The sequence below is a fragment of the Colius striatus genome, chromosome Z, assembly GCF_028858725.1.
Source record: "Colius striatus isolate bColStr4 chromosome Z, bColStr4.1.hap1, whole genome shotgun sequence".
NCBI lineage: Eukaryota > Metazoa > Chordata > Aves > Coliiformes > Coliidae > Colius > Colius striatus.
Genome location: NC_084790.1, coordinates 16,178,129 through 16,203,029, shown reverse-complemented (window position 1 = coordinate 16,203,029; position 24,901 = coordinate 16,178,129). Strand labels below are relative to the sequence as shown.

General features: G+C 40.9%; 1 protein-coding gene across 1 annotated transcript in view; it reads right to left on the bottom strand.

The window, feature by feature from the left end:
• The window catches only part of PALM2AKAP2 (PALM2 and AKAP2 fusion), a 264,450-nt gene that overhangs the window by 203,253 nt on the left and 36,296 nt on the right, over positions 1-24,901 (bottom strand). The window contains exon 2 of the mRNA XM_062017385.1: positions 13,767-13,847. Within this exon, the coding sequence (XP_061873369.1) occupies positions 13,767-13,847 (81 nt within the window). The remainder of the gene's footprint in view (positions 1-13,766; positions 13,848-24,901) is intronic.

The window sequence follows — 24,901 nt, the reverse complement described above, 5'->3', positions numbered from 1 at the left end:
GAAGAAAGGAGAGATGGGGGAAGGAGATCTTAAAGTGCTGGTTGTAATTTTCTCATCATCCTGCTCTCTTTTTGCTTTTTGTTCGGTTCTTTTTCTTGTAGAATAAACTTTCCTACTTTCTTCTCTAAGTCGAGTACTGGAATCTGTTTTGCCTGGAACTGTAATTTGCAGCGAGCCCTCTCTGCTCTTGTCTCAATCCACAACATCCTTAGTTATCTCTTTTCCTCCCATCTCTCTGGGGCCTCCACCGTACTAAGGAGGATAGGGGTGGATGAGGGGCAGTGAGCAAGAGACTGTCATGGTGCTTCGTTGCTGGCTGGCCAAAAGCATGACATTATTCTCAGGGCACAGCAACATTGTCACAGAAAAATAAAATAGCCTACACCCAATAGAAATATTTCTGAGGGGTTTTGCTGCACTTTCTACAGCAAAACCATGGCTACAACTTCACCTTTCTACGGTCTAACCCAACTGCAGCTCACCCAAGGATGTTCACAAGTGGAGATGCAATGGATGCAAGCAAATCTTTATATAGCGTATCAGGTTGTGTGTCTTGCTTGGCTCAAATCTTGCCAGATGGATGTGGAAATCAGTTGGTGATCATTGAAAGGACAGTTAGGAGTCCAAAGCCTCTCAGCAAGAAATGGAGCTGGTTTTAAAAAACTGTCAGCCGTGGGACTGACCAAACTAATATTGAGCAGAAAAAAGAGCTTTGGTTTAGAATTTGCAAAATGATTGGCAATGCCAGTTCAAGGAGCAGCTGTGAGAGCATGTAAAGGAGACCTAGTAAGGAAATCATCAGTTCAGAGAAAGTGGATTTCAGAGGCTGACCAAACATGCATTATCATTTTTTCAATGCCACGTTCATCACTGGAATGGAACCTTACTTGTGCAAACTATGTATAAAGGAATAACATTCATCACCAAATACAGGCTTTAATCCCAGCCCAAAATAGAAAGACTTGACATGACAGACAAAGCTTACTTGTTACTTTTTGAGTGTATATATAGAAATAGTATCTATGCACAAACTATTCTTGTTACTCCATGGCCTATTTGATATCAGGCAATTAGATTTTAATAAGGCAGCAGACAGAAAGCAAGGCAAAACACACAAGTGAATTAGATTTTATAAATGACTCCAGCTTTCAGTGACTTTAACTGTGCTGTTCACCAGAGAACTTCTGGGTGGCTTTTAAGTGATTTCTAAATAAATCAGGACTTGTGCCTGACACAAAATGTCTCATGCTCTTGTACTATACAGTCATATTCAACAGCCAGACCCACTGTTTTTGAATCATACTTTATTCAGCTGAACTGCTTTGGTTATGGCCTCCAAGGTGTTTCTTCACAAAACACTAGAGATAGCTGTCTCCAGTCACAGTTTCTGCAGTTTACTGATCCTTTTGCTCCCACTACCATCTACTACTGCTTCCTGCTGTATTTTGTGGGCTGGTAATGAGATTTTTCTGTAGGACCTTTGCTTTCCTGTTCAACTCAGATTTCTGCCCTGTTTCATCAGCTCCTTCAGGCCCAATGTGCTCTTAAAATGTCCTCTCATCAGAGGATTTCCAAGACATCACATGAACCAAGAAACAAAGTGAGACAGTCAAGATGGATTTGCAGGTCCTGAGGTGCTAAGCATTTAGCAATCTGTGCTTTGGCATTTAAGAAGTCTCAGTAGCACAACTCAGTGGGTACCTGCTAGGCTAGTTCTCTTATTTAAAAAGAAATTTGACCAGCTCCACGTGAAACTATGCTGCTACACGTGCCATACCCAGCTGGGGTCTCTAATCTGAAATCTTGGGTTACACTCAGCTGGAAAAAAACCCCTCAAGTTTCTAAAGACCAAACTCTAAAGATGATGGCAGCCTTCTCTGTTTTAAACTTGGTTTAGATATGTCTCCAGCAGTCCTAATAGAGTCTTTGGCAAACTGCTTCTTGGACAGCACTGAAGACATTCAGTTAACAGTCATTCCTTATTTGCTGCAGGAGCACAGACAAATTCCAGGACTTTTTTTATGTACTTTTACAGAATTTCCATGCTGATGCTCAGACAGGGAGAAGGCAGTCCCTTTGGCACAACTGCTGTATGCCGAAAATAAGATATTTTGTGCAGGTCTTTGTTTATGTGAAACATTTAAGCTACAAAATCACATGATTTCTTTCTCCCAGAAGCCTCTTTTTTTTGGCCTATAAATAGCATGAATTTGAAACTGGAAAACATCAATGGGATTTTTAAAAAGATGTATTTAGAGACAAGCATGCTATGATCTACTAAAAATCCTCCCTTTTCAGTGAAATGTCAGCATATTTTATCTAAAACAGGAAAGCTGGTATCTTTGATGCTTCTGACTCTCTTTTTTAACATGAAAATTAAGGCATTTGTTAAATACTATACTGACAAATCCAGACAAGAAGACTCTGAGAAATGGAAAAAAATATAAGAAGCATCTCTTAAAATTCAGAGGGTCTATTTGCCAAGCTCTGAGGTTACACATTTATAGTCTCACTGCAAAGACAATAGGCAAACAAGCAGGCATGTGTCAGGGAACTGCCAGCAGCCATCTTGCTCTCTGGTAAAAAATTTCCCTCCTGCCAGATGACTGGCATAGTGCTGAGGCAGTGGGTAGGGGTTGAAAAATCTCTCACTGGCTTTGAATAAACCTTTAGCAATACACTTTCATCCCAAACCCAAGGGGAAGGCTTTGACATATGTGACGAGACCAAGGATGGGCAGGGTGCCACAGGGAGGTGGTGGCAGATCTATGTTAGGTGGCTGGGCACAGCTGCTGGCTATGAGACAGTCCAGTGAGGCAGCCAGCATTGAGGCAGTACAGCCAGACACAAACCAGAGCAGATGTGGCTTGAAAACAAGACTGTATGCTGTCATCTGTCCTCCACACTACAAAATTTGGGTTATGCTTCTTGAAAAAATCTTGCAAAGTCCTTTCCCAGGAAGAATAGGAGGTGTCTCTCAAGTCTGCTAAAAGGAGAATACTCGTATGAGGATGAGACACAAAAAATAGCAAGCTGTATGAGTTGCTTTTTCTTAACAATGTTGTGCATTTGCTTTTCTTAATTGTCTGTGACTAAAATGGCCACAAACTAGTACTTCAGCATTGCCCCTCCTTCACTGTCTGTTACAAGCTTTAACTCTCTACTGCATCTTGAAGCTTCTTTATGCACCAAGGTTGTGCTGTAGGATTAGATACTGTCAAAATGACAGAGTACTCAAAAAGTGGCCAGGTAAACTATTGTAAAAATACAGATATTTGTACCACTCGTTCCAACACCGGAATGTGAATATACTGTACTTTCAGAAGGCATCACTTCACGAGTACAAGAAGAGCTATGCTACATACGGTTTGGTGTAACTATTTCTTCAGTTACTGCATAGTATAATTTCTTCAAGGCTAAATCCTTTAGCGGAAATTAGATCATGTCATTAAAAAGGCTGTTACTGAAGTGGAAAGGGCACTGGGCTTGTGATGCTCTAGGTCACCACTGCTCTCAGGTGATTTGGTTTCTCTCCACACAAGTGAGATTGCAGAGATAACTGGTAGTGCCACATTTATTCTGTTCAAGCATAGGAATGTAGAGCCACTTCAACACATGCAAAATGGGAAAAATAAAACAGGTCATTATTCTGTGAATAGATCGTGGCGAGGACGGAAATAAGTGAACAGTTGTTGTACAGGACAGAAAGAAATCATGCCAAATGTCTGAATGTAGTAGACACAGTCATGACCATAAATGTGGTGCATAGCTCCCTTACATGCTATTTATTACCGTTTCATGCTTCAGGACAGTAAAGCCCTAGGGCTTGAAGTTGTTTACGTTTGGTGTTAGCAAGGAAATAATGCATAGGCCCTCAAACAGACATAGAATTAATACTGTAGGGAAAAGTATGTATTTACTTTCAGTGGTGCATTTTGCTTTAATATTACATCAAAAGTTCAGAATTGAGATATTTTATTATGGCATAATTTTCCTATACCATTATTCCTATTATATGCCATCTCTGGACTTCTCGCTTGTGAAAGGTGATGAATTCTAACTGTCAGTCTTGCTCATTTTGGACTTACTTCCATAAACCTTGCCCATAAAGAGTAACGCATTTCCAGTCTTACATGAAACATAGCAGTATCTTAACCTGAGGTCCAGATGCATTTGCCAGATGCCACTTGACTCTTTATGGCAATATAAAAGCCAGTTCTTGCTGTGCTGCTACCTTTTGAGGTGGTTCCTTCAAGAAATACTGGTAGGGTTTTTTTGTATCTACAAGTAGTTAGAATGGTAATCAGTACTATTTTTCCTTGAGAGCAGTGCTTGCTACAGTGGAGTGCTCCTCTGGCTGCTCAGTAATTTTCAAGGAAGATGATAATCCTGCAGAGAAACAAAGGTCAAAAGTTGACTCAAGACAGCCTCCTCCAGTAAAATAGAAGCACTACTGGATGTGGACAATTCAGTGTAATGATGCTTTTCTGTGCTGTGTAAAATGGGCAATAATGATCAGTGGTGTAATTCCACTGAAATGAGTAGGGCTGGATCAAAGGCACTTTCACAGAAATTTTTGCCAAATTGAAGTTTTTCCAAAAGTCTTTGGGTTTTGAGGCTTGAAGATCATCAGCCATTAACAATTTATACCTGGAAAAATTTATTACTATTACAATTTATTGCTATGAAAATATTTTCTCCCTACATGCATTCAATATCTCTGTCCCAGAGAAAAGCTGAATGCAAGAAGCTGGTTCCTCATATTCTCAAACCTGCATATAACTTGTCTGTGCCCTACTGGGAGTAAAAGAGTGCAATAAACCTCTTCCTTCACCTGGCAGTATGAGAATCAGATAGAAGCCCTGAACACATCTATTAGGATGTTAGCCTAACTGGATGCATTTTAGTTTTGCTCCTTGTATTTCAGGAAGCTACCTTGGCACAAAATGGCCAAGTTTTCCAGGCAGATCTAGAGCTCTGGAGGCAGCAATAAGCCCAGCTTCGCTGTTCATCAGCGACCCGGACTACCCCACACAGGGACTGCAGTTTTGTCAACCAGTGGATCAGCTACAAAAGGGAAGGCTTCCTGGAGTGGCAGACCCCGCTCTGCCTGTGCACAGTCTCAAGCATCTGCTTGGGTTAACAGAACTGAGTTTGTAATAGAACACAAGTGCAAGAATGACCACCACTACAACTCCTATGGAATTCCTTCCTTTTACTTGCTACCATGTTCCCATGTCTTCTCCAAACACTGCATCTCTTGCTTGCCATATTTTCCTACATCTTTCCCTGCTATCCAGCTGGCCCTAACCCAGCTAATGCAGGTTACTCAGTGGGTCTGGGTCTGATATGCTGGTGTGCAGCACAATTGCCAGCGCTAGTAATGAGGTTACTGGGACATGCACTGAGATTCTAGAAAGACTGGTTCCTTTTCCAGCAGGCCATTCCTTGCCTTCCAAAAAACAGAAGAAATAATTGTTTGCATGACTCTACTGTAAATAGACACATTATTGTTAGATGCCCTTAGTCATTCATGAATAAATATACAAATACAGAGAAGAGTTGTAGACATAACCTGTATGACAGGTAGGTCCATCTCAAAATAAGTAGCTTCTCAAAATGTATTCCTGAGTGATGATATGGGATTTCTTTTCCTGGTGAACAAAACAGTTTCATTCTTTGACCATGCTGATGCAGAGTTTTCCTATGTGGTGTTTCAGTGCAAGAGAGACTGCTTGCAAAAGGCAGGAGAAGTGTGGTCCTTGGCAAACACAAGAGATTTTACTCTGCCCTGTCACAAGGTGGATGTGGCCTTGTATGGCATGGCTGACCCTGGAACAGAATAAGCAGTTGTTTCCAGCTTGCTAGCAAGATCTGTTTTTTCACAGTGGCAAAACTTTCTGTTTCCTTTCTAGTCATCTAAGATACTTGTTCTAGCCTAAGGAGCATGTCTGCATGACACAAGGATAGGACTCAAGCATTGGCCAGATTAGGGAACTAAGTCATGCTGAAAAACTGGCAGCTTGATTGTAGTCTTGACTTCAATCACAATATCATGGCTAACATCACTCAACAAAAAACAGTATGTTACTTGTTGTAGCTTAGCCAGCCTAAGACCAAAGAGCATGTTTATAAAGCTGATTAAATATTATCTTGTAGAGCTGCAAGTTTGCTGCTGTTATTCTTTGTTCAAAAAATGAATAAAACATTTTTTATAAATATCTTAAGGAAGCAATGTCTTAAAACTTTTTTTAAGAAGCATGCATTTACATCAAGCATCAGAAACACACAACACACATTAGGTGAATTTTTCAAGTCTGTTAATACCTGCTCACTGTAATTGACAACCTTTTGTGACCAGTCACTGGAGACTGATGTCTTAACCTCTAACCAACTTTCTTATCAGTCACAGAGGTATTGGCCACCATTTCACTTGTCTGAGTTTTCCCTTTTCAGAAAGCCCTTACTGCAGTGGACCCCCAAAGCTCAGTATCACTGGTTCTTAGGTATTGTTTCAGGGTAGCTCTAAAATTTCCCAGTGCCTCCTCCAAGGAAATATCCTCGTCTAAGAGACCACTGTTCTGCCTTCCCCTAAGCAAGATGTCTACTCTTCTCTTTGTAACTTCTGGCATGACAGAGGTTGCCTACAGCACCAGGGAGCCACGTGGGGAGATGGATAAATCAATAGTAAATAAATAAATAAAACCCCCATGGTTACTATTATGATGAATACCACCTATAATCATGGCAGCCAAAAGACTTTGCAGAGATAATCTTTCCCCTTTGTTTGTTTGCTACATTTGACAGCCCTTCAGCTCCCCTGGGTATTTACTCAGCCATTGCTCTTTCTCAAAGTACGCATTCAGCACAGAAAGAGTAGTTTAACACGTTAAACAGTGCAGTGTAACTGTAAAAATAGATGAGGGAAGACTGAAATAGCTGGCATGACTTACATTAACTTGGGAAGGGTTGAATGTCAGCTGGGTGCCCTTGTGGTAAGGCAAGGGGCATCTAACAAGAGCTGCAGGTAAACAGGGAAGGTACATCTGTGGCAAACTACCTGAGGGGTGGGTGTGATGATATCTGTAGATCCTTCATGAAGCTCTCCTGCTTTGTTTGTTTAAAAACTCCCAGGAACAGAAATTGCAACTGTACAGATAGCGGCCCAACTAGGAATGCTTTAGGGGAAAAAAAGTGTTGGTTTACGTCCTCAGCGTAAGCTTCCCATCCATTAACAAGATCATTAGTGTAAATATTTTGTGTGCATTGCTTTTATATTGTTCAGGTGCCCTGTTTTATTTAACTTTGTAAATCAAGTAGACATTTGTTTCCATACAAAGATGAAGAAGAAGAAATAAAATCCAAGCTCTTTCAGCTGCAGAGAAACCCATCACAGCAAGAGACATTGTCAAGACTCTATGAGAGAAAACACTAAGTTTGTATTTCTCCTCATCCGCCACAGAGCCCTGGTCTGTACAGACAGGTTTCACTTAGAGGGGATTGTAGGTATGGCCTGATAGAGGTAAGTTTCTAATGCTCACTCAAGACTTGAGATTACAGTGAGATAAGAAACAACAATACAACGAAAGATAACTCAAACATAAGCTCTTTTCTACACACATATTCTACACATCCGGGCTACCTGAAAGTTCTGCTTGAAGTAACAGGTGAAAACAATCATGCTGATACCTAAGCTGGAGAGATGGGGCTTATTTTTCAGTATCTCTCTTTAGGAAACCCAAGATTTCAGGACTTCTTCATGTGAAGATAACAACAAAGTCTTTGTCCAATTATTAGCATTTCATTTGTGGCAATATTAAGCACCATAACAAGAATAAACAATGAACAACTGCCAATGGCTGCTGCAGGGGTGAGGGGAGGGCTAAGGGGAGAAGGCTGTTCCAGCAGACACACTCTGGCAGTGCAGGGACACAGCTTCCAAATGAGGATACTGCAGTGAGGCACATGTGGCCCTCCGGATGGTGACCTAACTTGGGAGTGGGTTTCCCAAGGGGAACATGAGACCTCTGTCCTGGGCAAGAGTCCAAATGTAATGGGATGAAGATGGGCATAGGAGCAAGGGCATGAGGAGACCTTCAGGATTCTTTTGCATATAAATCACTTTGTGGCTCCGTGAGAACATCTTTGTTTCCCAGGGAGCTGCAGGAAGAAATAGTTTGAAGCTAGCTAAGTTTTGGACTTCGTGTGGTTGGACTGGCAAATTAAATATTACCCTCTTTTACAGATACCCACATGAAAATAGTTCAATCATACTTTTACCTGAAGCCAGAAATGTAAGTACTAAATTTTAGTACTAAATTTAGAAAATTAGTATTCCCTAAGAGTACTCACTCCACATTTTGAAAGGAGGTATAGCAACTTTTTGAGACAAAACTAAACAATTTTCAGTAATAATAACCTCCCCCTGGCTTTTGGAATAGTAAAAAATCTGTAATTTCAAAAACTGGCAATTCTCTCGCCCCTCAAAACAAATAGGCATTGCAAGTTACCATCATTAGCGCACACAGCCACAGTTGCTTTACTATTATCTCTGAAACAGTAATTTCCTCTCTACGTTCAGTTTGTCCTAGGCTTCAGTTCAGCACTCCCTTCCACATACACACACCAGTCAAAAGAGGCAAAAAGGAAAGCTATTTATCAGAGATACCTTTCTTTTCTGACCTTAAAAGTTCTTTTAAACATCTGGGCTCAGGTCACATGACTTGATTTTTGGGCAGGTCATTAGGAGTGGCTGGAGTAGAAATGATCCATAAACATCCTTCAGTTACTTTGACAGAGTCCGGCTAAAGCGAAAACTGCCAGAGAGGTATGACCTACTTGAAGGACCTTCTTACAGGTGAAAATGTGAATGCCAATTTTGATGAGTTTCAAGAAAGCCCTGCCTACATGGGGAGGCTTACTTACCTGGTCATACAAGGATAACTCTGCCCCAGTTCAAAGTATAAGTCATACAACAATACTTTTTTAGGATTCTAATGTACAGAAAGAGATGAACAGGGTTCCTCTCTGCTCTGGAATTCAAATTTCTTTCCAAATTAGCTCTTAGCTTCTTCATTTCCCAGAGATGAAGTTGAGAAATGGAGATCACGGTACCTTCCAATCTCTCAAATGTGCAGTGGGGTCCAGTACATTAAAAATAGAGGGTCAGCCTGGGACTACCATAGCAGACATCACAGACCAGAAAGTGTGCTCATTTATTAATAAGAATAGCTTATCGGGGCTATTGCACTGACACTGTAGAGAACAGGTCTGTCCATGACATCAGAAAACATTTTTTGTGTGCTTGACTGAGTTGCCATTTGATTTAAGGGTTAATTTACTTGAAAATCACAAAGGGATTCAACATAAAGGAGAAACAAGAATCCTTCATTTACAAAAGTTATGTCTATTTTTCCACACTGTTGGGTATATAGATATGTACATATAGAAAGATGTATCTATTTATATTCTCTGACAGCAGTTATTTTAAGACTAGAATAAATTGAGGATAGCAATATAACTGTGGAATAATAAAACAAAAATTTATTTATAGATGAAGTAGTTTCAGCCAAAATCATACCCTAACAAATTCTCTGTAACATACAAAGGCCTCCTCTCCTTCAGAATAAAGATGTAATTGTGTTATAGATTAAGTGTTCAAGAACTACCATCTTTAAGAAGACAATATTAAGAGAAATGGGTCCCTAATATTTATATCACTTCAGAAAGAAACTAACAGTGGTAAATGAATTTATCATAATAGTTAAAGTTACTACAGAGAAGTAATTTTTCATTCAATTATGAGGTTTTGTACCATTTATTTTATTACCAGCCACCGTCAAACAAAGCTACAGTAAACAAATACAGAAATTCTGTTCAACTAACTACAGAGGCAGAAACAGTTCTGCCCTAGAATTTATTTGAAGAAGTAAACAATTCCATTAAAACAGCCCTACCCAACTGCTGCCTAGCTGAACAAGTTCTTAGAAGCAGCTGTTGCTTGTAGGTCATATCTCCAGTGCAACTAATCAACGAAAATCAATTACTGTTTCCCTCAAGAAACCACATCATGTTGATGGATAATGCAGACAGCATGTTTTTGTAAGGTGAATTTTGCCTCCTCCTCTGATTTCAGACTATAGAAGCTGGTAACACCTCCAGTTGCCATGAACGTGTGAAGCCCTGTCTATAGGTAGATGGCAAATGAACTGCTGAAGCATGACATTTAAACTCTATCTACTGTTAAAAAGCACAACAAAAGACACCTTGTATTATATGAAAGGAAGAGGATTATTTTGGCTTTAAGGATTAAAGTAGGTAGGAGGTAAGGGAAGCTGTTGTAAATTGACGTTTATTAGAGAAAGATAGCATGTTCAGTCTCAAAAAATGGGGCTCCAAAGCAGCTTTATACCTTTGTCAACACCAAGGGCCTTTCGAATGAAGCATCTGGTTGTAATGTAGACAAATACACCTTTTGCCTTCAACAGAGTGTCCCAATGACCCTTAACGACCACATGGACTCTCTGTGCCCACCAATGTCCCTACTTTCCAATGACTCACAGAAGAAGGGATATCGCTTTCACTGTTAACTTCAAGGGGAGTCAGTTTTCAGAGCCTACACTACTCCAGACTTTCACCTACTCCAGACTTTCACACTTGGAGGGTTTCTCTTGGCTAACTCATAAACTTATATAGACCATTAGTAGCTGAGTCATGGTTTTTTCCTGGTGTCCTCAGCCCTAAAGCTATGGGCCACATTCTCAGAAGCCAAATGTCTTGACAAAGACCTATCCATATTCAGTGCTGACATTTACTAACTCTAGTGTTTGCTAGGTTTTTCTGCCTAAAACAACACGGCAGCAGCTGCTGTTCCCTTGTTTCCAGACAGCTGTGTAACAAGGGAAAAATGAATGAACTGGTAGTAGAGTTAAGCCATTTTCCAGGGGTCTGTTTGGCATCAGCAACTTGAAAACTGCAGGTAATCCAGCATAAACATTTTCAATGAACTATTTCTATTACGTACTTTTCTTATGTGAATAACATTGTCTGAAATTAACAGAACCCCTGCAGCTTCCAGAATCTTTATTAGGTAACCAAACATGTTATTTTACACAGTGTATTTTAAAAAGAAAATTACCCTGACATTGCATAAAAAAAAAAAAGGAAATCCATTGAATCTTGGCATTAATGTCTTTGGGTGAGCTCACGCTGTTATGCTTGTGGGATCAACCCATATACTGCAGACACAGGATTAACCCAGATATTATTTTCAAAGGTTTTTCTACAGCAGATTTTAACAAACACTGATATGAAGTCTTTACAGTGACATAAAGCCTTGCAGCATTTTAGGTAAATACATGAGCTTCCTAGGCAAGCCTGGTGTTTCTGACCTGGATTTATGTCTTGCACAGAATTTGTTCAAATCCACATAATTTAGGAAATGAACCATGTTCTGCTAGCACTTCTGAAGGAAAAGGGATGTACTTATTTTGGGCTGTGTGAGCCAGACCAGGGAGCCATGTCAAACTGGGGGAGTATATTTACAGCAGTCTTGGAAACTCTAGGTTGCAGAGGCTCAGAGCAACCATGGTGAGGTAAAGGAGAACTCTGAGGAGATGGACAAAGGATATACAGCTTCTCAAATGAATGCAGCAGCCTGGCAGGCCAAACACCATTTTGTTCTGCACACCATTAAGCAACCAGAACACTGAGCAAAGAATGAGAAGCAAAATGCAGCTTGCTTGGTCTATGTCCACAGAGAAAGCGAAATATCCTCAGCCAGAGTATCTAGTTTTTTGTTTGCTTATTTGAGCCTGGGGCCTTCCTCCATTTAGGAGGCACTTCCATTTAGGAGGTGATGTTATTGAATGGAGAGGCAGAGAAGCTCCTATCATGACGCCCATCCTCACACTCAGACCTAAAGACTGTCTGTGCTTTTGGCTGAGAAAGCTGCCATTTTAAATTTCTGTGCCCTGATCTCCTCTTGTCAGCCTGTACTTTTGCTCCAGGCTGTGAACTAAATAATGAAGGGAAACAGTTAATTTTCATGTGTGTCACTCAAAAAATCTATGCAGCAAGACTGAACCTCTGCTAGTAGCAATCAGCATAACAGGGCTGAAGTCAGTGTCAGTTTGCAGCAGCCAAGGGACTGACCCCACTGCACCACCTTGAGAGGTTTTACTTTTCCCCGTGGATGGTGATAAAATTCACTTTAGCAACAGCTGTATCAAAATAAACCAGATGATGTAAAGAATTGTCAGAATTAGCTTTCCAAAAGGCTCTGCTAAGTGATTCTGTGATTCTGTAAAGAATTTAATGAAAAAGCATAATTCAATTAGCTTGGAAACAGTTAACGTGATAACGGAAGTACTGAGCTTTGCAGCAAAAAGAAAAAAAGCAAGCATCACAAAGGCACTGAAGGCATCTCTTACTACCCTGCTGCACCAGTTCTGGCCATCAGAAGAAATAATCTCTCACCTGTAGTCAATCGCAGCCTGAACGAAATGGCAACTCCTGCTTTCCTACAGAAAAGCAATCACATCATTGACTGGTAACACCAAAGACAGTGTGTGCCATCCAGAGATTTATGGTGAACCTGATGAAGCATTTGTGTAGGCTGCAATCAATTACAGGCTTAACTACATCATCTTAAACATCTTTTCCAACTGAAATGATTCTATGATCTTCACCAGAAAATGAGAAATAATTTACAGAACATGATGGCAGGGGCTAGGAGAAGGATCCTGTCTGTAGCATAACTTGAAATCTGGTCTTCAAGTGCATGCGTGGGCAGAGAAGACATTCTGCACACCAACTCCCCAGGCAGGTGCACTGTTCACACACATACATATACACACACACACTGCACAAGAAACTTAAATGTCTATTTTTAAAAACACAGCCCAGCTCACTTGCTGCAAGGATAAACTGATCCAGTCCTGATCATCTTTCTCAGAAATTTTAATCACTGGAATTCTTCAGGCTCCCCTACTGAACTAATCTAATGAGATTTGATCCACAAATATGCACTTGTTACGAAAAGATCACATGTATGTTTTTGTTCTTCTCATTGCTACGCACAAATATAAAGATAAATTCTGCTACTGACAGGAAAGATAAATGACGGAAATAACCGGGATGGCTTTCAAATGATCTGTAGCTGTCATGGAGTACAACAGGGACTAGGGCTGGTCAGCACCCTGTTAAATATTAAGATGCCTCTCCATGTAGACACGCACACATGCATCAACACCCTCTCTGCATGTGCACACATTCTACCCACTTCATTATGCATTGTATGCCTAATAACTTCATCTTGCAATTAAAGCTTTACACACACGCATGCTAACTAGCACCCTCTCTGCAACACACACACAAAACCTAGTGACAGGCACCAGAAAAATCCAACACAGCTCTGCAGGCACAAAGTGCTCACCGAAACCATGCAGTGTACACCCAATCCACTGTGACTGGTGTCTTATTATGATGTATAATAAATAACAGCGTTAATAATAACAGCATTGCAAAGCTGCCTGTGCTCACAGATTCCCTATTCCATGCTCCTAAGCTGTTACTGCAACACCGTCCTGTGCATGAAACACACAGAATGAAAAGCAGGCAGGACATGATCACTGCAAGAGATAGGCTCCGGCAGTGAAAGGTGTTTCATGTCGGAGTGGGCTCTACCCAGCTTTCAGACGTGTGATCTGCATTTCTAATAACAAACACATTTAGTCAATCCATCATTTCTGGCATCAGTCCCTTACCTTGAAATGCTGCAGCTGAAGTATCTGGTCCTCAAGCTGTTGTCTCTTGCCTTCTATTTCTGTCTGCCTTTTCCTTTTCTCCTTAAAAAAATAATTTGAGACAGAGAGAGAGAGAGGGAGAAAAAGAGAGATCTCATCAGAGAAATGAAGGCTTTAAAGGTAGCAGATTGGTAAGAGCATGTAAGCAGTCAAATGCATCTGTACAGATGTCACCAGTCTCATTTCACCTGCTCCTCTGCCTGCTGGTATGCAAACAGCAGCGTCCTGGGAACACGCCAGCCCCAGACTAGCCGATCGCTTGCCAGCAGGAGAAATTCTCCGTGCTTTCTCCCAGCAGCCGGAGCAGCAACAGAGTGCACAGTCCCAGAGGAGGGGAGAAAACAGGCATAACAGCTGAGAGAGAAGTTAAAGGGACAAAGATGTGTTTTAGAATTTGAGATGCTGGGCCAAAAACATGTATTGCATGGTGCAATTGTGTGACAACGAGGATACACGAAAGCAAGTGGGTGGCACCACAGAGGAAGAGAGCTCGGATGCAGACCATATTTCTCCCCAGGGAGGATAGTGGTAAGGCTTTCCCTAGGCTCAACAGGGAGAAAGTGTTAAGCCAGACTGCAAGGGATTTACCTGCAGAGAAAATGGGATAACCTCCAGCTTGCTTTGTTTTAAACTCAAGCCACACTGGCAGCAGGCCCTTACTGGCTCCCAGATGCTGGCATGATTGACTGGTGTCAGGGAGAGAAAGGCCATTTCCACACCTGAGAGTTTTCACTATCATGTTTGTGAACATGACCACTTGTCCATCCCCAGGCTACTCCCTTTAGCCAGCCGCAGACTCTGTAAGGGATTTCAAGTGCAGGTTGACCTGCTCTTCTCCCCTTTTCCTCCTATGAAGGATCAACTACTTGCCTTTCATCAGTCTTCTGCATCTTGTGGGGCATGTTTATTCTCACCTGTCCCCAGTACAAACCAAGTTCCCTCTCCTGGAGGTAATTTCTCATTTTAGATTTTGCAGCCAAGATAGAAATACTGAGTAGTAAATGAAATAAGCATATCAGCCCCAGTTTTTACTGGAAAACCAGTTTTTACTCCCTACCATGTTTTTGTTATTTAAGTATTTTGGTAGCTCTAAGGTTGGGCTTGAAGACATTTGGGAACTCTTGAAGTCTTGGAAATAATTTTTATGTGTCAGTTTTAGCTGCCTTATTGATGCTATGGGAATTCACTGCTTTCCAGGGATCTGAAGCTTTCATGCCTTGTCCTCAAAGGGCATATAATGAGATGCTGTCTATGCAGAAATAGTGTTTCTATCGGACCTAAATCCAGGGCATTTTGAGTGACAACATGATACCTACAGGGAAGATCAAGCAACATTTTTTATTTTTTTTAATGCTAGGCTCACTCAAATCAAAGCTAAACATGGAGCTACATAACTCTATGGACTACTCCTGCCAGAGTGGGATATCAGAATGGTGATGGGAGAGCTGGAGCAATGAGCCCAGAAGTAGCAAAAAGTAGTCAAATGATGCATATGTCAAGCAGTTCTTTATTACACTGCACATCCTTACATGCTGATTATTTGTGTACATCTACACACACACTCCTCACCGTATGTAAAATATTACTGCTGAACAAAAGTATTCTGGTGCAGTTGTTTTGGAATAGTAAAATTGGCCTTTTTGAAAAATAAAATGCCATAAACTGTGTCTACCATCTGAAAACTTGGCATCTCACTGCTCTGTACATTCAGCAAATACTTTACATTTGTGCACACAGATGCGTACAAAATTTATTCATGCACCTTTAGAAATGCTGCCTTACAGAAAACTGATAGTCTGTGGATCACCTGTTCAGTCACACCTCCAGTCCCCATCTCCTCTCTCCATTTCTACATGGAACAGGATATTAGGTGGCTTAGGGGTTAAAAAAAAAAACCAAATTGTTCAGGGATTATTCTTGACATTTTTTTCAGTCTGTGATATGAACAGTGTGCTTTGGAGACTCAATACCATAATTTGCTGTTTCTTCAAAAAGCTGGTCAGCCATGGAGTGGAATAAAGGAGTTCTAAAAGCCATTCCAGTTAATGGTTCAATATTCTCAGAATAAAGATAGTTCTGACCTGTTTATGCCAAGCTATCCAGATGACAGAATGTTTGAATTTGACATATGTGGACATTAACAACCTACATCTGAAAACTCCACAGGCCAGCATAAAGCACCTACCTCTTCACAGCTAAATGACCTACATTTGTATGTGTGTATATACATACATAAGTTTTTATATATAAATACATATTCTACCTTTCACAAAAATCTTCTAGCTAAAATATATGATAGAAATCACTTTAGTACCTCCTCTGGCTGGTTGTGTCATGCTGTATAATGGATGTGACAAGACAACCTTATAAAACATAGATGGAAACTTCTTTTCTTTGTAAGAAAGGGAAACCACTTAGTGTATTTTTCCTGTAGGCAGCAACACAGCGGGCACTAAAATACTTGAACTACTTACTAACTAGTAGGCTTCTGTGGAGTTAAATTGGAATATTGCTCACATTTCCATTCACTGGTTTTCAGTCAGCCTGACTGCACACCTATGCCCTCTGATTTTGTACCACAGCTACAGCTGAGGAGTATGATAGAAAAAATACCTTTTTTTTTTTTCTCTGATGATATGAATTGCAACATTGGTAATCAGCTATCAGAAAGTTTCACCTTCAGATCACTAGATCACATTCTGTTTAGACTTCTCCTAGTCACAGAACCACAGAATCACAGAATTTCAAGGGCTGAAAGGGACATTGAAAGATCGCCCAGTCCAACCCCCTTACCAGAGCAGGACCACCTACAGTAGGTCACACAGGACCTCATCCAGGTGGATTTTTAATGTTTCCAGAGAAGGAGACTCCACAACTCATCTGAGCAGCCTGTTCCAGTGCACCGACACACTCACAGTGAAGAAATTCTTCCTTGTATTTCTTTGGAGCCTCTTATGTTCTCTCTTGTACCTATTGCCCCTTGTCCTGTCATTGGACATCACTGAGAAGACCCTGGTTCCATCCTCCTGACACTCACTCTTTACATATTTGTAAACCTTAATGAGGTCACCCCTCAGTCTCTTCTTCTCCAAGCTAAAGAGCCCCAGTTCCCTCAGCCTTTCTCCCATAAGGGAGAAGCTCCACTCCATCGTATTTGTGGCCCTGCACTGAGAATATATGTGCTCCTGGTTTTATGTTCTGAAAAACATGTAGAAGACTGGACCAGCTGACAAAAATCCTACCAAAATACGCATGTCAAGAGTTTCAGACATTCAGGAGATGAAACCAACTCCCACTTAAGCAGAATCAAGACAACTGAAAAGTATGTAAATTACATTCTTAAGCATGATCATTTGTGAAGGCACTTTTCTACACTGAAGCCAGTAGATGTTCTTCATTACTCTGTTCATCTACTTATAGATATCTTTTTTCCTTGACTGCTTTTTTAAGTTATAAATTTACTAAAGGTCCTGGTACCAAGAAAGTAAAGTGCTTGCTTTAAATAAACAAGTTCACACAGCTTCAGTTAAATTCATGTCCTCTCTTTTTCCTGCAATGCAGGAAAAAAAATCTATCATTGCTTCAGCTAGCAATTAACACTAATCACCTCCAGGAAGTAACCCCCAAGAACATCTCCTCCCCAGGCAAGGATGCACGGAGATCAACACATAGCGGTGTAGTGGGTCTGGGATGGTAGTGATTTTCCACAGCAGCTCCTGCAGTGCTGTGCTTACTGTTGATATCAATATTATGACTACTGCTCGCACAGCATCAGGGCTGTCCCTCCAGCATTCCTTCCCCCACCTTCACCAATAGCTGTGGGTGGGCATGATCTTGGGAGGGACCATGGCCAGGACAGCTGACCCAGGCTCACCAAGGAGATATTCCATACCATATGGTGTCAGCTCGGTAATATAAACTGGGAGAGAGGAGCAGGAAGGGGAGGCGAGATTCATTCCTGGCCTTCCCAAAGCAACCGCTACGCGTACTGAAGCCCTGCTTCTCGGGAGGTGGCCGGACATCGCTGCTGATGGGAAGTAGAGAGTAACAGCTTATCTGCTTCTGCTTTGCTTCCCGCGCGCGCGGCTTTGCTGCTTATTTATTAAACTGCTTTTATCTCAACCCACGAGACTCCCATCTTATTTTCTCCCCTTCCCTGGCTTGCTGAGGAGATGGGGGATAGAGCAGTGTGGTGGGCACCTGGCATCCAGGCTCAAACTACCACAAGGGGGAAGACAGGAGCCAAGAGGATGCTCAGATATATACATGATAGCCAGATTTTACACAGTTCCTGCACCTTTTGAGGAGGTTAGTGAAAACTGTCAGCTGGCATGTCAAGGACACACCTACTCAGTTCCTTGAAGCTGTTCTGTGGACACTAAGTGGTTTGGTTTTTTTTTCAAGAAGTGAAAGGATTATAGAAACTAGGTTGAAAAGAGGTAGAGAAAACAGGCACTGAAGCCAATTTTACTGTGATTGTGGTAGGTTTAAAAGAAAAGATTTCTATCTGAGATGGCTACCTTTCCAAAATAGTAGAGGAGTATCACTTGGGAGGTACACTCAGGACTTTCTGAATATTTGGGATATTCATGAGTAAAATAAGATCTAAATCTTACATACTTTGTCTTCACCAAAAATACTATGAAAATAGGAAAGTACTTGATTTTTTTACTAACAGACTCAAATAATGTGCCAAGAATGTAGGTCAAATGGCAAGGTTACTCATACTCTGATATCTGTTCAATCACACATTTGATTTGTACACAAGCATTCATGTGTTGGTGCACAACACGGAAACCATAAATTTACTTCCTTTTCAAAGAAGCTTGTTTTCAGAAAGGAAGTAGTTGCTTCTTGGCCAGTGTCACTTTTGTAATACTAAATCCCAAATATATCAGATACTCAGTAGGACCCCATCCACTTGGAAGAGAGAAGTGTCAGAAAGACAAAACAGAGATGTGTAAAGTGATGATGAGTGAGGGCATAGAGACAGACAGTGCAGATCTACTGCTCTCTCTGTCTCCTCTTGAAAGAAAGAAAAGGAGCATTGCATGAAGCTGGATGGGCAGATTTGAAACCAAGGCAACGGCTTGCTGTGGAAATCCCTGTCTCAGGATGCTTTGGGTTCTAGAAGGTGATCAGGGTCCCAGAGGAGTCTGGGGACAGTCAGCAAGAAGAAATATTGTGAAGGTAACTACACCAACTGAAGTTTCATCTGGTTCAGTAAGCCTCTGAATCATAGATGGTTTTGAGAGTGTTTGCTAAGTTTATGTAAGCTTGTCCTTCTCTCACGCTCATCCTAACACCACTGATTTTTCATTCATCAGAGAAGAGGTGAAGGGTTTTTGTCTGAATTGTGTGTTACATTTGATTAAAATAACTTACAGTTTAGTATTAGGATTGTCAAATTGTTCCACTCAAGAAAACCCAATCAATCACAAATTAACAAAAAAACCCAAATCCAAAGAAAACCTGGGAGCTTGAAAAAAAAAACAAGTTATAACAAAATGCTTTTCTGTGACATTGCCACCAGACAATATGTCAATTTTCCATTACAGAATAATTTTTGTTCTTATTTAGAGATCTGCCTGCACAGTGTGGGAAGCAATACAGAGATGATGCAGCTCACAGAGTCATAACTGTCTGTGGAAAAACACACACCTCTGAAGCCATGTGAATCCTTGAGGCAGTAAAGCCTTGGTGAAAGCCCTCTGCTCCTCTTGCACTGGCAAAGGCACCTGATTTTTTTGTTTTAAAGCCAGCTCACATGTGTGCAGAGAGCATTCCATGGAGTAGCACTGACCTCACTGGGAAATCACATGCCCAAATCTGATAGCAAGGTAAGACTTATGGTACAGGTCTCCAGGAGAACATGGTGGGAAAAAACAAAAGATCACCAACTCAATAAAAAACTCAATGAAGTTCTTGTGACCCTTAAGGAGATGTGTAGCACAACACTGGAGTAGTTACCACCAGTAGTTTCAGTGATTTCCCATTGACTTTATCCTGCACAACAATCAACTGTCCAGCCTGCTATGGAAGACTGAGTGGAAGAGGGATAGTACCAGCCAATGCAAAACAAATGCACCAAAATGATGACACAGTTGGAGGAAAACTATAGTCTGCTTCAAAGCAAGGAAAACAGTTACAAAGAACTGTCTTCCAAGAATCATGTGAATTTATTCAGCAAGACATTATTCTCTCCACTCTGCACAGTTGGCAGATATTAATCCCTGTTAATTTAAAACACAAAGATTTTCAGGGGAGCAAGCAAGGAAACAAACAAACAAGAGCTGCCGATGCCTCATTTTTTCTGTTGCCAGTTCAGGGCCATCCAGAACTCTAAGAAAAAAGGAGCATTGGGGTTCTACTAATGGTTTCAACCTGCAGTTAGTATAATGCCAAGAAATCACTCCTCAGTCAGTGAAACTGAAACTTTGACAAGGGTGGTAGTTTAAATGACTATCTTCACTGTGGTGACTTCACATCTTTCAGTAGTGAAATCAAAGCTGTAAATTAGTTTCCACTTCTGCAGTGCAGCACTAATGGTTCACGGGAAAGAAAATATTAAGACAGAAAGTTAATTTCCTTCTTTCTGTTTTTTCTTTCCCCAATCTGCTTCCTTCCTGTTTGATCAATTCTTTTCCTATTGTGTTTGAAGAGAAGCAAACTGTCATGATAGCAACCATCACTACCAGTTGCAATGATGCAGCACAGTACTGTTGCCAAACACAGTTCTAAATGCTTTCTGCTGTTGTAAACAGTGTACAATAGAAATCACTGCACCTGAACAAGGCAGGGTGAAGAACTGAAGTAGAGACACTGCTATGTCAGGATGAACACACCTTGAAGGTTGGTGTCAGGATGCCTGCTCCTATTGGATCATCAATATTCACTTTCATAACTTGCTGCCAGTATGAGAAGGTGGACCCCACTATCCTGCCAAGTGTATCAAAGTAGATCATCCTATGCACTGGCATGACTGCACTCAGTGAAAATCTTGTTGTTAAGGGTAGCCACACAGCTTTCATCATTGGAAGCTGGAGGGTTTTCTTGGTCTCCTGACTCAAGCACTAGGAAATATGTGTTTTTTCAGATTGTGGGAAATGACTCCTTCAGCTCCTCTCCTACCCTGCTAGCAGCAGAACTGGAGTCCATACTCATCCATTTCTGAGATTCGTTTTTCTCTGCAGTTACATCAACAACAGATAAATGTAAGCTATTGGCTTTGCTCTTTGCCATTTTTCTGCAAAGATTGTCTCAGCTCCAGTGCCTTGAAATCCATGTCCACCTGACTAAGCTTTGCTTCCCTTAATAGATGAATCAAGGACAATTTCCTTGCATTTGTATACTGGAATTCAGCTTCTGAACTTAAGGAAACAGTACTGTATTGCTCTTATGTAGCACCCAGGAAACTGCCACTCTTTTTCACTTGCAGTCTCCCTGTGCAGAAGACATATATGTCATAAATGGCCAATAAAGTATAGATTCATGACTTCAAATTTCCTTTGTGCCTAGGACCTTAGTGACTCACCTTGCTGAAACCTCCCTGCTCCTGAGCAAACCAAACTACACATTTGGAAAGACCTAGTTGGGAAGTATGAACAGCAGGAGCACAAGATGCTGCTGTAATGCTTTCCATGAGTATTCCCTATACCCACATATCTTATGACAAAACTGTAGCCATTTCCAACACTCCAAACAACAAGCAGATGAGTTTTTTAGGACTAAGCAAGGTGAGCTCTTACTTGTGGAAGTGCAGTAGATAAACGCCCAAGGGGAGCAGGTGAAATCCACCTAAACTGTAAGGGCCTGGGTTTAGCTCCCCTCCTTTGCTGTCTCTTTCCATGGTTGTATGCACAGCAGGAAGCAAAGGAGAGACTGGAGATAAAGCAAACTGTTCATGACCAGGTATGGCCTTAATCTGATCTCCCGTTTAACTCCTTTAAACTGGAGATTGCTGTCACAAGCATTGATCTCCACTAACTAGGCAACTTGTCACAGTATACAAGAAATATCTTGGCATACTGGTTTTGGGCCCAGAATACAGTTAATTCACAGAGGCAGATACTGGTGAGGGAGTCAGTGTAAAAGCCGGGAAGTTGAAGTGCTTTGCTTCTCATATGTTGAACAGGCTCCTGTTAAGGGGAAGGTAAAATCACTTGCAAAGAACTGAACGTTCAGTTCAGGGTGAAGAAAGAAAGTGCCTTCAATCCAGAAATACACCTACTTTCACTGCAGCCTTGAATCCCTTTTCCTCAGTAGTGTCAGAGAAGTTATATGCTTAGGTATAAGAATGGGGAAGTTTAAGGGAGAGAAAGAGATACACTCCTGCAACCAACTTAAGTGCTTCTGTAAAGGAATTGGCATTTGTGGGGCAGTGTGTGCGCGGCTCCTTTCCTGCTATTTTTATCACTTGCATTCAGAATAACAATTCTTGCTTAGATGGGGAAAACACACCTTCAGAATTAACTTTCTTGATTTCACCTGACCCTACCCTTGCATAATGCCAAAGGATGAGTTTCTCTTGTGCTGACTTGCTAAAGCAAATAGAGTAGATCTGTGTTCACATGTGCTTTGCCTGCAACTCAGGGTTCAAATAAGAGAATTGTGATAGTCATCCCGTGTGTTTGGGACACCAGAAGAGGAGTTCATCTACGTGGAGCTCTGTAGGGTTAAATTCTACTCAAGGCTTCTGAATATGCATATATTAGACTGTCTTAAACCCACCAATAATGCTATACCTGAGACTATGCAGGACAAAGCTGTCCAAGAGGAGAAAGGATCCTCTCTGGTGAAAAAAATCCACTGAAGTATTGCAGCAAAAACTACAGCTGCCCTGCACACTTAAAATTATAGATCCCTGGTCACCAAGTTCAACCACCATGATGTACATAGACAATGGCCACTTAATTAAAATCACCATGTGTCTCAAACAACAAATAAAAGGATGGCACTGCTCCCAGAACAACAACTCCTAATGAAAAGTGATGAACACAGGAAGGAATTTCCTTTTAAAAAATCCCCCCATTAGCATTTTTGAAAGGAGACAGAATGGAAAAATATTTCATTGAGATGGTGAAGTAAAATTATTTTAGAGGAAAACATGGTTCCTCTGATATCCCATGGAAATTCCCTATTTGTAAGTGCAGTAATCATCCACATTTTGATGCAACCAAGAATTTACCTGCAACATCTTGCTTTCCCTGAATGCTACTGGGTCACTGGAAGCAGTGTTTCATGTCTTACATAACTCAGGTACATTTGACTGAGCCACCACCATTATGGGTCCTTGAAGTACCAAAAGGTTTAGTTGACTTCTGCTGAAACCGAACTGAAACTGAACATGGCTGAGAGTCATAGATGCTGCTTCTCCTTGGTCAGTGACAAGAATAAAACCATGCTTTCCTATGCATTTACAATTTGATCAAGGTTATCAGACTCTTCAATGTCTCTCGTAACCGCTCAGCAGCCATTTGAGTCTGTTTTCTGGGACATATGACAGTGAATCCAACAGATGTCCTATGAATGCCAGATTCTTAGCCCTGGTTAACTCCATGTCAGCATTTATTCCAAAACGATCAAGTTTTTACACGAACCCTGAAAGTAAGAGTAGAGTCCTATAGCGATGTTCTCTGCAGCATCAATTAATTCTGAAAAGTGTTCCTGTCCCAGGTTTACAGCTCAAGAGACTGTACTGAGTACATTATTAGTATAAATCATAAAACAGACAGAATTGGCCATTATTCTGGATATTGCTTAACACCTGTCATGAATGACAGGCAGCTGAACTTCATTACCCAGTATCTACTACAGCTAACCTCCAAGACCATGTGCACATCTCACTAGCACTGACCTTGTTCTACAGTCCAGGTAAGACAGGTGGAAAATTCAGTGTCTTCATCTACCAAACTATTTTTCTAAAAATAAGACTGACTTTTCTACATAATGTTGCATTAAAAAAACTCTGAAACTTCTTCTATTTTCTCTAGAAAAAACATCAAAATTACAAAAGAAGCTAGTTTCAATCAACTATTTTTTACAGTATTTTTCTTAAAAATATCTTTTGATTAAAGAATCTTAGGCAGACTAAGTTTTCATTCTTGAAAATATATGATGAGTTTTCTTTAGGTTGAGCAGACTGTTTGTAGAAAATCAGTTCATTAACTATCCCTACTTTCATGTTGCTACTAATTGGTCTTGGTTTAAGTTCATGCTGTTCAATGTACATCCTTTCACTGTTTGCTGCTGAAAAGGAGAAAGACAGAATTTGGCCAGTATAGGCTTAATTTAATCACATTTCAGCAGAAAATGTGATTTTTCCAAGGAAAAAGCTGTATCTCTTTTTTTACCCTCATGTCCCATACACTCCTTAAATATCTATTTATTCTGCCAAACAGTGTGTTGTAAAGCCTGGGGAAACATCTCCTTCTCTGGAGGTTTTCAAGACCTGCCTGGACACGTTCCTATGCAACCTGATCTAGGTGGACCTGCTAGAGCAGGGAGATTGGACTGGATGGCCTCTAAAGGTCTCTTCCAACCCCTACCATTCTATGATTCTATGATCTCTTATTGCAGCAAGGTGCTGAATGTGTAAGAGAGACACAAGGCTGATCTTGAACTACAAACCAGGTGCTGATGCCAATATTGTGACAGCCATTGGGGAATTTCTAACTCTTGTATTTAAAAAATGAAGTTTTAAAGTCAAGGCATCATTCTGAAGCTGTGATTTCTTATGCTGGTCTCCAAATGCCTGGTGAGGATCTCTGTGCGTTGCGTTACTTGCTGAGAACCTAGATCAGAATCACCAAGGCTGTGATTTGAACAGAATTTATTTCCCCTCTTTATCCAGTTTAATTGCACATATGATAGACATCTCCAAGAAATGTTCACTTCTGCAGGACATGGCATATTAAACAGGAAGAAGGAATTGGATTTTCTGCAATGGAAAGGGAATAAACTAGCCTGGGTGGTCAGGAACCATAGGTACGACACCAGTGCTAATTCTGGTACTTGAATAATATCCAGCTTTTTGCTTGTTATTTTCAAAGTAATGGTAGAAAAGACCCAAATGAAGGAATTAATACACAGGGCTG